The 13,033-nt window shown below is 49.0% G+C and overlaps 1 protein-coding gene across 4 annotated transcripts in view; it reads right to left on the bottom strand.

Annotated features, from left to right (window-relative positions):
- The window catches only part of LOC128915785 (monocarboxylate transporter 2-like), a 43,818-nt gene that overhangs the window by 20,572 nt on the left and 10,213 nt on the right, over positions 1–13,033 (bottom strand). Inside the window, exons 1-2 of one of the 4 annotated variants that reach the window (XM_054216554.1) lie at positions 8,126–8,215; positions 7,492–7,730 (exon numbers count right to left, since the gene is read on the bottom strand). The exons of the other annotated variants lie outside the window; for them this stretch is intronic. Of the exons in view, the coding sequence (XP_054072529.1) occupies positions 7,492–7,717 (226 nt within the window). The 5' untranslated portion in view covers positions 7,718–7,730; positions 8,126–8,215. Of the gene's footprint in view, positions 1–7,491; positions 7,731–8,125; positions 8,216–13,033 lie in introns of those variants that run through there. 4 annotated transcript variants of the gene reach the window in all.

Below are 13,033 nucleotides of genomic sequence, written 5' to 3'. Positions count from 1 at the left end.
TGCACAAGGATAACCCCTCGGCTTTTTAGGAGCAAAGCCACTCATGTGGGAACTCACAGTCTTGGGGCTCTGGGTTTCTCAAAGAACAAGAAAAAGCCCCAGCACGTGCTGCGGCAGCTGATTTCTCAGCAGCAGGGGATGAAAACAGCAGCAACAGCATGTGAGCACAGTATCTGCAAAAGGACTCATGCCTTGCAGACATTATTTCTTAAACCAGACAACAGCCCCGTAGGCTGCTCCGCACAGGCAACCAGCTCTCACGCAAACAGCTCTCTTCCCCGCGGCAAGGGGGGTGCCCAGCCATTTGGGACTCCACAAACAGAAAATCCACCGCAAAATGCTGGGCAATGCACAAGATGCAATTTTTCCAGTCAGCCCCATCACTGAGCTTTCAGCAGGAAACACAGTAAAGCCCCCACCGGTCAAGGCACGTCCTGCCCTGGCGCTTCTGGTCCATCAGGCAACATCTGAGCCAAAACTGGCTTGCAGAGAGCTTGTGTCTCCTGAGGACTGGCCGGGGCTCTGTCACCCACTTGCTGCTTGGGTGAAAAAACACTGACACCTCCCTTCCCACGCCTCAGGTTCCCCATTTTAGTGCTGCGGTACTTCCCAACTATTTGCAAGCACTCGGGATGTGTGGAGAGCCCTGGGCGAGGCCTTCTGGAGGCAGAGAAGGTTTTGATGAAGTTTGGACCAGACCAGAAGAGAACATTGGCAGTTTTGATTAAGTTAGAAACTGCAGAATCAAACTCATTATTAATATAGCTTTACACCACTGCATGTTGTAAGGTGCTTTCTAAACCTGTCACTGCAATTTATCATGCTAGCAGCGTAATAAAATACAGCTATAAAATTTTGGATTAAATGTTCAAGGTCAATGGTCGACTTTCAACTTCCCAATCTCTTCGTTGCTGCTTTAGCAGATGCTCTATTAAGCAGCTACAAGCTCTGGGAGAAAGTTTCTTTGGAGAAAAGACTCAGTTGTGGAGCATTTCCAGAACTAAATCTTGAGACATTTCATCCCATTACAAAACAATAAATAATAAATAACAAGAGTAGTAAACACTGGCACCTGGCTTCAAGATAAAGCTTTTACTTGAGAAATGCTCTTATTTCTTTTGGGTTTGCAAGAGGTGGCTCTCTGCACCTGTCCTGGAAAATAGACAGAAGTTGATCCCCTAATTTTAATAGAAATTTGAATCTGTAAGAACAGCACCCTGGGGATTTTGGGGGAGTATTACAGCAGCAAATAGCAAGCCTGAGACCAAGACTCCTCTGCACTACATACTGAATAAAAACAGTGTACGGTCCTGGTGCAACTTAGCTTTTTATGTATTAAGGGGCAACAGAAGCAGCACCTATTTACATCTACAAACTGTATACTAACATGCACACACAAGGCTTAGCGGCACAGCAGTTGCAAAAGAGTGAGATTCTTCAAAATAAGGAAAAAAATATGGTCAGATGTCTCCTGCTGTAGCCCCAGCTATTTAAGCTTATCAGCTGAAATGACTCTGTGTCAGGATCTGACCTCTGAGTTTCACTCAGGTGATTTCTGTGGTTTCATTACAATGATGGAAGGAGCATTTTGACCACACAGTCACCATAAAAAAAAAAAAAAATCAAAAATGCAGATACTTTCCTGGATATTAAATTATTCTCTCTATTCTAGCACACGTGCCAGAAAGCTGGCTCATTGTTCAAGCTCTAACAGTTGGACATAATAAAAGACACTATTTCTTCCCACGATCCTTACCTCTCTTACAGCCTTAGAGGAGACCATAACAGCTATGAGAACATTGCTGCTATTAAGTTAGTGGCATCAGTATTTCTTATTTTTAGAATGTTTGGCTACTTCCCCCGATGCTGAATAGGGCAACTAAATTACTAGCAAATTAATATTGCTTATCTTTTCCTTCCTGGGAGCTCAACCACCTCCTGCTTTCCCTGGGTAATGGTTATCACCAGGGACTCATCTGTGGCCTAGTTTGAAATGTGTCACCCTTAAAAATGGGAAGAGGGCAGCACAGTTTGGTATTGTGAACACGACATGGACACAGAGCCCAAGTCAGAAGGTGTGAAGGCCAAAGGCTTTAGTTTTTGCGATTATATTATTTGAGATTGTCTCCCTGAACAAAACTCATCCCTGCACATGAGGATGTTGGACTGTCCTTGGATGATGGACTCTCCTTGGGAGTCCAAGGAGGCAGTATGCAAAAGGAAACCCTGCCCAGGGTACGCAGCAGCACAATGGCTGCCCTATGATGTTCCACATTTTGACAATGTTGGCATTTTTCATGATAAGGGTGGTGAGGCACTGGAACAGGCTGCCCAGCGAAGTTACAGATGCCCCATGCCTGGAGGTGTTCAAGGCCAGGCTGGATGGGCTTTGAGCAGCCTGGTCTGGTGGGAGGTGTCCCTGCCCAGGGCAGGGGGGCTGGAACTAGATGACCTTTAATGTCCCTTCCAACCTAAACCACTCTATGATTCTATGTCCTCGTCACCCCCAGAGCCTGATACCCAGGAGCTGAGGTGCAGCTAGAAGGACCTTTAGGGAAGGATGACGGCATCTCCCCCGGTCTCTTATGGACAGATCCTCGTTCCTTTTCTCTACATCTAGCGAAGACTTTGCTCCATAATACTTTTCTCATTTTGGGTAAGGAATGAGTTCTTCACCCATGACAAAAAAAAAAAAAATAGAAACATTGCGAAACAGAAATCCTTTTTTTATCAGATTGATAGGGTTTCACCCTGCAGGGTTTGGTCAGAGAAAAGCAATGTTCCCTCATGCTCCTTACTCACAAACCTCCCGGTTTGCCCTCCGCAACTGGAAACGTGGAATTGCTGAACATGAACACTGCCGAGAACTACAAGTACCCTATCATAAAGTCCAGGCTATCCACTTTACTGCACACTAATCTGTTTTACTACTTGTATTATAGTGACAGAATTGTTTTCTGCAACCTAGTTCAGATTAAGAAACTGGGGGATAAGACACATTAAAACTTCTGCAATATATATTGCCAGAGCCTCGGCTGGTGTAAAACAGCTTCCTAGGGGAATTAAGCAAAAAGTGAAGGGCAGAAACAGTCTTGGCTGCTGATTTTTCAGTCTTCATCTGAAAAACTGGCACTGCTCTGGTGTTACAAGCTAAAGCCTCAGGTAGTCACTGTAAATCTGCATCCATGCTGTCAAAGTCAACAGAGCTACTCCAGTGGAGATTTGTGAGTCCATGTGAGTGTTTTCAGAAAATATGCTTCATTTGCATTATTTACAAAGCGCAAACATAAGCTCTGTCACACAGTAAGCAGCACAGCCTAAAAACATTAGTCCCCACACCAAGGAGCGTGCCAAGGAACCGAGTCACTGTTTCCTGAGGATGTCTGCAAACAAAAGCTGTTGTCAATGAGAGCATCAGACCCTCTGTGCCCTGCCAAGGCACCGGGTGGCACGGCTGCCCCAAGATCCTGGGGACGGGGACATCCCCATACTCGGATGCCAGCTCACAGGCAGCCAACCACCCTGCCCGGCCTCGCTGCCCCGAGTCCTGGTTGTGTCCACGGCACAGCCCGGGGACATGGCCCAACACCAGGGAGGGGACACCAACACTACAGCCCTTCCCTGAAGCCAACTGAGCAAACAGTGGAGCCTGCACACTCGTGAGGAAAGCTTTGGATCTACGTGGCCACCTTCCAAATCACGGCCATTTACTGCTGGTGGAGCAGGGGGAAGGGGTGGAGGTGAGGCAAGTTTGGGGCTTTCCTTTCCTGGCTGTGACGCCCAAACCTGACACCAGCAAATGCACCATTTGGCCCCATTGGCCCCCCCAGGACACGGACCTGATGCCCCATGCAGGAGATGCTCAGTGCCCCCAGGACGGTTCCCACGCGGCTGCAGACTGCATACCCCCCTGCACACCCCCCTGCACCTCCGCACAGCCTGTGACAGTTCTGCTCACCATTGCTGTGGGAAAGGACAGGAAGGAATGGAGAAGCCATGGCAATAATTACCTGGTTTAGTAACTCTACTTGCTACTCAGGACTATGATAAAAGCTTGCTTTGGCACTTTTAGAATTTCTTTGCTTTCTGAAAAGATTACCAAAAATCCAGTGTTTAACTATTTTTTCTAGTTTTTCAGCAAAGTCAGTCAAGCTTTGCCGCACGGGCATCCCAACAGCTCTAACAAGCACCGCAGCAGAGCAAGACTTTGGCAGCTCACAGGAACCATCGCCCCGTTCCTTTAAGGAGAATTTCCAAATCACTGAGGTCGTTCATAAGTCAAACCCGCTCTAGTATTAAATGCCCAGTCAATCAAATTAGATGTGTTAAATACACTTCTGGGCACGTGTGTTTCATTTGCTCCATGTTCTGCAAACTCCCACCACGGCCCCGTCTGCAGCCACCGAGCAGCTCGGCGCCTCAGCCAGGATCGCTGCAGAGAGAGGGATGATCAAACGAGCATAAATCTCATTCAAGAGCAGAGCAGAGGAGGGGAGGACTATTAAACAGCCATAACTCTGAGCAACTGCAAGGCAAGTGGGAAGGAACAAAGGTATAATCACCTACAATTAAGTCTAACAGTGCCCAGTTGTATCACCCCCCCTATTACCATATAATAGCATAAGGGAGGGTAGTTAAAGCTCCTTGCAAAAAGGCAGGAGGCGATCAGTTAATTGGGATAAAACTCCACTACAACATCCCAGGTGCAGCGCGCACAGCACTGGCTTGAGCACTTGCAGAGAAAGAGAAGGAAGTGGGCTGGAGAGTCTGCAGACAGGAGAAGGCAGAGGAGATGCCAGCAGCATTTCACCTGCCCCAGCACCAGCTCGTCGGCCGTGACCTGCACCCCGAGAGGCTCCAGTCCCCCAGCTACACCCCTGTGAGCAACTTTGGGCATTGACAGGTCCAGGGTTAATCTGCAGAGCATGTTCCTCACTCAGTTGTGGTCAGGCACGAAGTATCTCTGCCATACCAGAGGGTGGGGGGGACATGTTTTTGTTGGAAGACAAAGCAGAGCTGGCAACAACCCACAGCCAGGGAGCCCTCAACCTACAGATTAACTACTTTGGTGCGTTTATTGCAGCATTACTGGATAGGCGATGGGATATCGCTTCAGCACGTGACAGTACGCAGAGGGAGCATGCTTTTTGGGGATGCGCCATCAAGGTCTTGCCCCACCCCATGGCAGAGCAGGGTTTCCCACGGCTTCACTGTGGATGATGGTGTCCAAACCAAAGCGTGCCTTCAGCAAACTGGCTGAAAACACAAGACCATCATGATGGTGCCTTGAGCCCCAGCTAACACCTACCCAAGACTGAGTGCAGCAGAAGAAACAGCATTTCTTCAGGAAGACGGTTTTCACTGTACAACGCCCTGAGCTACTGGGAAGACAGAAACATGTCAGGCACCCAGCCATCAGGGAGAGCCGCGGTCCCTGCTCTCCATGGGACACATTTAGCACACTCACCTAAATCGAAACCCCAACCCCAGCCTTCCCAAAAAGTGATGTCCTAATTTTAGTACCAGACCATGAAATTTACAGCAACCTCCACTCCTTCGTATACTTTTGGTACCAAACATTAGCCATCTCTCTTTGACTTCTAAAACACGCAGCTTCCAAGACGCTCGTCTGTAGGCAACTGAGCATGCCAAAGCCGTGGGCCACCTGCTTTTCCTTTTTTTCCCAACTAACTGCTTCAGAGACATTCCACATAATTTACCCTAGCCCCTTAACACAGCATCTAAATGACAAGCAGTCCTTCTGCCTGCCTCCTCATGGCAGTTTGCCTCCCCCACTGCAACCCACTTGCCCATAGAGAGCCCGGCTGTTTCCTTTTCACTGCAGACTCCTTATTTATATTGCTGGGGCTGAGGGAAAAGTGCTTTTCTCTGCATTTAATAACAAGTCGCAGCGGAAACCTATCCCAAAGCTGCAGTGCTACCCAGGGCTCGGGCTCAGCATCCCATCAGGGAGGCCAAGGGGGTGGCCCAGGACAATGGCACTGGCTTGAGTGGAGGATTTCTCTTTCTAAATGGCTGATTGGGTTTTGCCCTTGAAGTGCTCCATGTGTGGGGTCTCAAAGAGGAATTCGGCCCTTGCAGAGCTACTCTCCGTGGGACCAAGCCTTTGCAGTGGGTTACAATAGAGTAGATTGCTACCACTTTACAAACCTTTACAAAGCATCTTTACTTTCATTACCAACTGTGCTCTCCAAAAAGCACTACAATGCATTATTAAGGAATAAAAACCATCCATTTTTAAAAACAAAGAGTATTTTCAAAATTGCTTTAATGGCCAGGATAAATATTGAAGTTTCCTGCAATTATAGAGTGTCGTTCCTGCCTACCTCCCATTATAGACTTAATCAAAGGCAGCCCAAGTTTTTCATTGAGTCATGAAAGTGATATCAAAAGCATAAAAAAAAGAGCAAAGTTATATGCACTGCACTGCAACTGATAAGAATTATTGACTCTGGCGATTTCATTGCTGTAATTATAAGCAGCCACAATAAACAAGCAGCTACTTCATTTATTGCTCTACTCCACGCTCACCTTTGGCTGAAACCCAGACCCAGCTGTTTTACACCAGCCTATTCTCAGGGCTTTTTCACTGATGCCCACAGAAATCTTTTGATCTTCTGGTTTCTGGTTGTGGACCACCACTGCCACCCTCAGCAACACACCAGGTCTGGGTCACACCACTGCACTTCACAGCCTCTCGGGTGCAAAGTTACTGACTTGGGTCAAAGCAAGGCAGGAGGCAGCCAGCGCCTCTTCGAAACATCTTGCCTGTCCCCTCACCACTCGGATACAAGGAGCAGGGCTGGTGCTCCCTGCCTTTGAGGAACGGAGGTGATGTGTGACAGGGCCAAGGACACATTTTGTTTGTGGTGTCAGAGAAATCCCCCAACGCAGCTCGTGGCTGGCAGCGTGGCCGGGGAAGGGGATGCAGCAATGGGGGACACCATGCAGCTCTGCCTCTGGTGGGCAGAAGATACTGCATGCCTGCCTTTATGAAGGCTTCTGCATAACCCCGCACCCATATTAGTGACATGAGCCCTGTTTTATAAAGCAGCAAAGCTGCTGCAAACACAGCTGGAAATAAAGGGGATGCCAGCACCAAGCTGGTCACAGACCACATTTTCAAAGGCATTTCGAGCCCTCCACAGGCCCAAAAGGCACACAGAGGGGTCAAAAGACGCCTGCACCTGCTGAACCCAGAGACAAATTCAGAAGGCACCAGGCCTGTTTGAAAATCCCAACCAAGACCAATTTACCTCTGAAAACCTGCTTCTTAGCCCCTTTAGGCTCCACAAATGACTTGTTTCCCTGAATGACGTTAGAAACACGATCAGAAAATAAGCCCGTTAATCACACCCGTGCAGATGGACACTGCTGCTATCCCTGTACGCTGGTCCGGGGTGGACATTGCTGGCTCATTTCTACTTTTATAACACCCCATGCTGCAGGGGCTGGTGCAGGTTTACTCACCTGCACCGTACGTCGTGGCCAACATGATGGAGGAAACCCACGCGATCTCGCTATAGGACGTGCCAAAGAAATCCTGGATTTCTTTAAAGAAGATGGCTAAGCCTTTGGGGAAGGCGTACGCGAAGCCAATAGAAATGAAAGCGCCGAAGACCACCACCCAGCCCCAGCCACCGTCCGGGGGGCCGGAGGGTGACATGGCCGGGCTGTGCGAGCGGCCACCCGACATTCCTTGGAAAGCCCTGAAAAACAAAGTCCAAAGGCGTCGCGTCAGTCCCGGAGACGCTGCTCCCCCAGATCCCTGCTCTGCAGCCACAGCATCGCCCCAACGCAGCTTCGGGCTGGTTATTTATTCCCAATGTCACGCCCCACCCCTGCCGTTTGGCCTTGCCATTTAACGCAAAGAATATCAGCTATATGCAACGGTGCCGCTGGCATCCCTACTGGGGCTGGGCGGGGGGGAAGGGGAGCAGAAACACCCCGTGGAGATGGATCAGCTTAGAAGCGGCGGCTGCGTCCCGCCGCACCGCACCGCACCGCACCGCTCGTGGGAACCCAGCCCTCCCCCCCGGGCCCGCTCCGCAAGGCAGCCCCCGCACACGCGTGGGACCCCGCACCCCCCCCGGGCAGCACCCACCTGCGGGATCGCGGCGGCGGCGCCGTCACTGATCCCCCCCGCGGGGAGAGGAGGGGCCGGGCCGGGCCGGGGGGGGGCCGCCCGCACCACCCCAGGCGGGACCGTCCCGCCCCGGCCCCGCTCCCGTCCCGCCCCGCGTTACCTGCCTTTCTGCTTCCCCCCCACCTTGTTTTCCCTCGCCCCCCCACAAAGGCGAGGCGTTGCGGGAGGCAGCAGCGGCACCCAGCCACCCCGCGGGCCTTCTCAGTTAAACCATCCTCAGTTATTTTAATGGAAATGATTTTCTTTTTTTTAAACTTGTGTTTCCACCAGCATCCCAGCTCTTTTGTCCTCCTTACAGAGTTGCACGCCGCTTTCCTGTCCCCGTACCACTACATCATTGCAGACCTGTGCAGGTGTCCGCCCAGTATTTATATTCACCAATTTGCTGTATATTCTAGTTTTTACTAGAATATTCTAGTTTTTACTAGAATATACATTAGCCATGTTTGCTTTTGCTGGAAAGTGGCAGTTTCACTCCCAGACGTGCATCTCGCTCAACCTGGCTCCTCCTGCCACAAGTAACAGCCCCACAGGTCTTGGAGGAATTCAGCCACGTGCCCTCCTGGCCCCAATTTTGGGGACATTCATATGGAGGTGGCAGGTGGGTGTCAGCACCCTGTCACCTCCCGCTCTGCCTCCAGCCTCCGGGAGAGGGAGACCTTCTGCCCTCCATGTGCAACCATGAAGGCTGGAGTAGGGTTTGGGCAGATTTTACAAATTATTTTGGCAAAAGATGTTTCGCCTGCAAATCAATTCCACTGTGTTGCAAACATGGCTCTTTCTTCCCAGTTCTCCTAAGCAGAGCTTCCATCCCCCCACCCCCCGCCTTGGCTTCTCTGTACGTTAAGGCTCAGACCAACTCTTCCCTAATCTCCTGTAAAGCTGTATTCAGTCTGTTGTCAAAAAAGACAACCTCACACTCAAAACCAAGTCACACTAGTTCAGTGGCTGGAAATCAGTGGGTTTTAAAATCTGCATTCAAATGCTGCTGCTGTTGACTTTTCTTTCCTCCTCTTCTTTTTGAGCCAAACACCACCCACGTGCCGATGTCATGGGGCAGTGGGTTCTCTCCTCCTGCTCTGACCAAGACAAGAGGTCCCTGCCCACACCCCCTGCATGGGGATCCCAAGAGCCCTTCCCAGATAGTCTGGGACAGAGCAGATCCCTACACTCCTGAGGAGCTCTGTAAGGCTTTGCCACTGTCCCATCTGACACCCTTCTGGGCCTGTACACAGCTTTTCCCTCCCCAAGGAATGGGGACACAAAACTTGCTGCTCCAGGCTGGGGTTTCTGCTCTAATTTAGAATTAGATTTTAACAGTGGTACCACTCTCGGTTCAGGTACAAACACGTCAGTCTCTAATGGAATGAGAAGGAGCTCCCTGCCTGCCTCTTTCCACTCTCCCAAAACAGATCCTGTGTTACTGTAAATCCCATTTTTCTGCATCCGCAATAAAGCAATAATGGAGAGGGGAGGAAAAATCAGTGCCTTGCTCAGTAATTTTCCTGGCACAGTTAATCTAGAGCTTTAAAGATCTCCTTACAACACTTCTGTACGATGTTTTATTACTACTATTTCTTTCTTCCTATAAAACTGAGTAAACTTCAAAGGACCAGGAGACCTTTACTCTCAGGTACAGGGTCACGGTGTGATGACCCAGAGAGTTTTGGTTTGGTGCAGCCCAGACCCACTTTATGGGCCGTAAGGATCCCTGCTTTTATTGCATCGCTTGTACCGTGCGCAGTCCCGCATCCACGAAGGCGCAGGGTGCAGTGGCAGGCAGTCTGCCATCACAGGAGACTATTGAAGTCTCTCCAGTATGAGAACCCTGTCTGCAGCTGAACAAGGGGATGGTCAAGAGGAAAGCGCTGTTTTCCTCTATTTTCCTACGGAGGAACGGGAATGTGGAGTAGTGGATTTTTTTCTAAGAAATGGGAATAGAGTTTGGTTCAGCAGCTGGTTTTTGTGTTCTGCCAAAAATAAAAAAAAAATCGGACCAAATCTAAATAAACACACCTGAGACTGAACATCCTTAGCAGCAGTGTGGAAGGTGGGGAGGGCAGATGGAAACCCCCGGGAGCAGAGGGATGAAGAATCAGGTACAACTCCAGCCATCACCTCAGCTGGGAGTTTCCTTCTGCAGAAATACCACGTTTAGTGTCGCATTAAAGAATGTCCTCTGCAGCAAACCCCGCCATGACACCTTCTGGGTAAACATTCACACAAACTGGTGGCAAACTCAAAACTGGAGCAGGAAACTAGTTGCAGTGGGAGATATTGAGGGCAAACAAATGATTTCTAAAGATCTCTGAAAACAATTAGTCTTTGCCCTCCCCTCGCAGCTCTGAAGAGATGCTCACAAGCAAAGCACGACAGCCTGAGGGCAGAGGGTGGGACTGGCAGTAGAAATCCTGGGCTGATGAGGTCAAAAAGGACTTCCTGGCAATTTGGGGAGACTTGGGCTCATCTCACAGAGGTTGCCTACATGAGTGCTCCCCCTCCATTTTGGGAGCACAGACCCTCCCCAGAGCCAGCTCCGTTCTCTCAGCCACAGACAGCAGACGCTTCCTGGAGGGCAGGTTTTTTAATTTGCTGGCAAGCGGCACCAAAATTGATTAAAATTGCAAAATACCTTTTCAAATGCCTCATTTCCCTATCGCAGACCTCCATGTAAATAAGCGACTGCCATCGTATTCCCAGCGCTCCGCTCCCCAGCTGTCGAAAGAAGATGGGCAAAGCGGGAAAAGGGGCCAGGAGCAAGGCAGAATCTGAAACTCTTCCTCGCTCCCCAAAAGGGCCTGTTTTCCAGTATTTGCAAAGCTTTCCATGACAGTTCCCATAGATATTTTAAGTCATGATTTTTAAATCAAATGAACTAATGTCTGTCTTTCTTACTGAGCCCCAAGGTTTGAGGAACAACTTTTAAAATATAAGGTCACAAAAAGAAGTGAATAGTGTTGACAACTTGAATGCTTTTTCTTTTCTTGAAAAAAAAAAAAAAAAAAAAAATAAAAAACCTGGGCTCCCCTGAGAATGGAAAGCATTTCTACATTCTTAAGGGACCACTTTGGTATTTGGAAAGAATTTTGTTTGAAGCCTTTTATGCAAGGCATTTTTATTGCAGCCAAAGGTAGGAGCTACAACTCTATAACCCCAACAGTATTTTTCCTTCATTAAGTCTTTGAAAGTCAATTAAAGGCTTTAGAAATTGCTTCTACATTAAAAAAAAAAATAAATCCGTACCTAGCTCTGCTGCATGAAAACAGCACTGGGTAAGGGAACACCTGAAGAGGTAACTGCACTTCTTTAAAGCGTCTGTGATTCTCGCTTCCATGGCATGCCCGCATTTCTCAAACCTATTCTGTTGTCATTTTCCATTTCCTTGTAAAAAGTACCAGCAGTGAAATGCAATCCATAACCGTGGTTTAAAATGGAGCTTCTGAATTAATGAATGAAATTATAAGCAGCAATTGTCCGCCAAACCGAAGGGCTGGTCCCCATGGCCCAGGACGTGATGCCGTTACTTTCCTCAGTGCAATCTGTCTAAGGAGAGAGATATCCCAGTCCTCCGAAAATAGTCACACACATTTATGTTCCTAACAATATTCTTAACTTTTTCCAAGGGATCAATCCATACTAATATAGATTATTACTCGGGAAAAGGTTTGAATTCCACAAAATCCTTGGCGCTGGACCCCAACCAGCTCCAATCACAAAGCACAAGCCTGGGGACAGATCGATATTTCCCTTCCCAGCAAGCGCCGAACTGCCCTCATCCCCCCGTGCTCTCCTCACCGCTGAGCCCGACCAGGCTGAGACAACACATTCCTCAGTGTTTAGCCACAAGACCTCCAGCATTCAGGGATTTACCGCTAATATTTTCATGCTCAAGGTTTTAATTAAAGGGAACCAGCAGCTCCGGGGGTGCTGAGCTGCGGGAGGGATGCAGGCAGCGCCCCACCAAGGCGGCACCCACACATGCTCCAAATGGGGCACGCGGGTCAAGCGTGGCCAATCCCCATCCCTTGACATCCCTATGGCTATTTTGGGGGGACCTTTATTTTCCAGGCAGCCTCTCTGCCGCTGTGTGAGGTGCTCTGCTGTGGGCAGAGCCACCAGCCCCATGCGTCCCTGCGCCTGGCAGCGGGTTGACACCACATGCATCCAAGGGACGTCGGTGCTGGTGCTGCTGGGAACTACCCGGGATGCTGGCAGAGCCTTCCCCAAGTAATATTTTATGAGGGTGTCAAGGAGAGGTCAAAACAGAAAGTTATGAAATGTCAAACTCCCTTTTTGCTAAACCCCAGTACTAATGGCGCGGAGGCCAGGCAGGCAGAGGGATTCATACGACACGACGCTCTCCAGAGCCAGCAAACATCTTAGGTGTCTCCAGCCCTGCGTCTGTGCCCTCAAACCAGCCAGGTGCATGAAGCATCGCTGCTGGTTGCACTGGTTTCCTGGAGATGATAAAATAAACCGAGCAGTGACATCACTTCTGTTTTTCCCCCTGTTGCAGGATTTTAATCAGCAGCCCAAACCAAAACATTTGTGTTGGTAAAAAGATGGCTACAATTAATCTAAATCTAATAACTGGAATGTTTTCACTGGGGAATTAAAACGAATTATTCCTTTGCTATTGCATCTTCATCTCATTTACATTTTAATCCCAGTAGGATCGTGCTCTTTTATATTTGGAAAATGACTGTATAGAAAGGGAAAAACAACATGGTTGAAGTACTCAAATGCGCATCAAGAATTTAGCTATTAACTTTTATGGCAGAAGTCTGGCTCTGCCAAGCCCTGAATGATTGAACATTAGGACAAATACTGTGTTTTTTTTCAAACGCCACTGAATCAGAGTCTGGT

The sequence above is a fragment of the Rissa tridactyla genome, chromosome 10 (genome assembly GCF_028500815.1).
Source record: "Rissa tridactyla isolate bRisTri1 chromosome 10, bRisTri1.patW.cur.20221130, whole genome shotgun sequence".
NCBI lineage: Eukaryota > Metazoa > Chordata > Aves > Charadriiformes > Laridae > Rissa > Rissa tridactyla.
The sequence above is the reverse complement of the archived record's forward strand: the minus strand, read 5'-3'. Positions and strand labels throughout refer to the sequence as shown.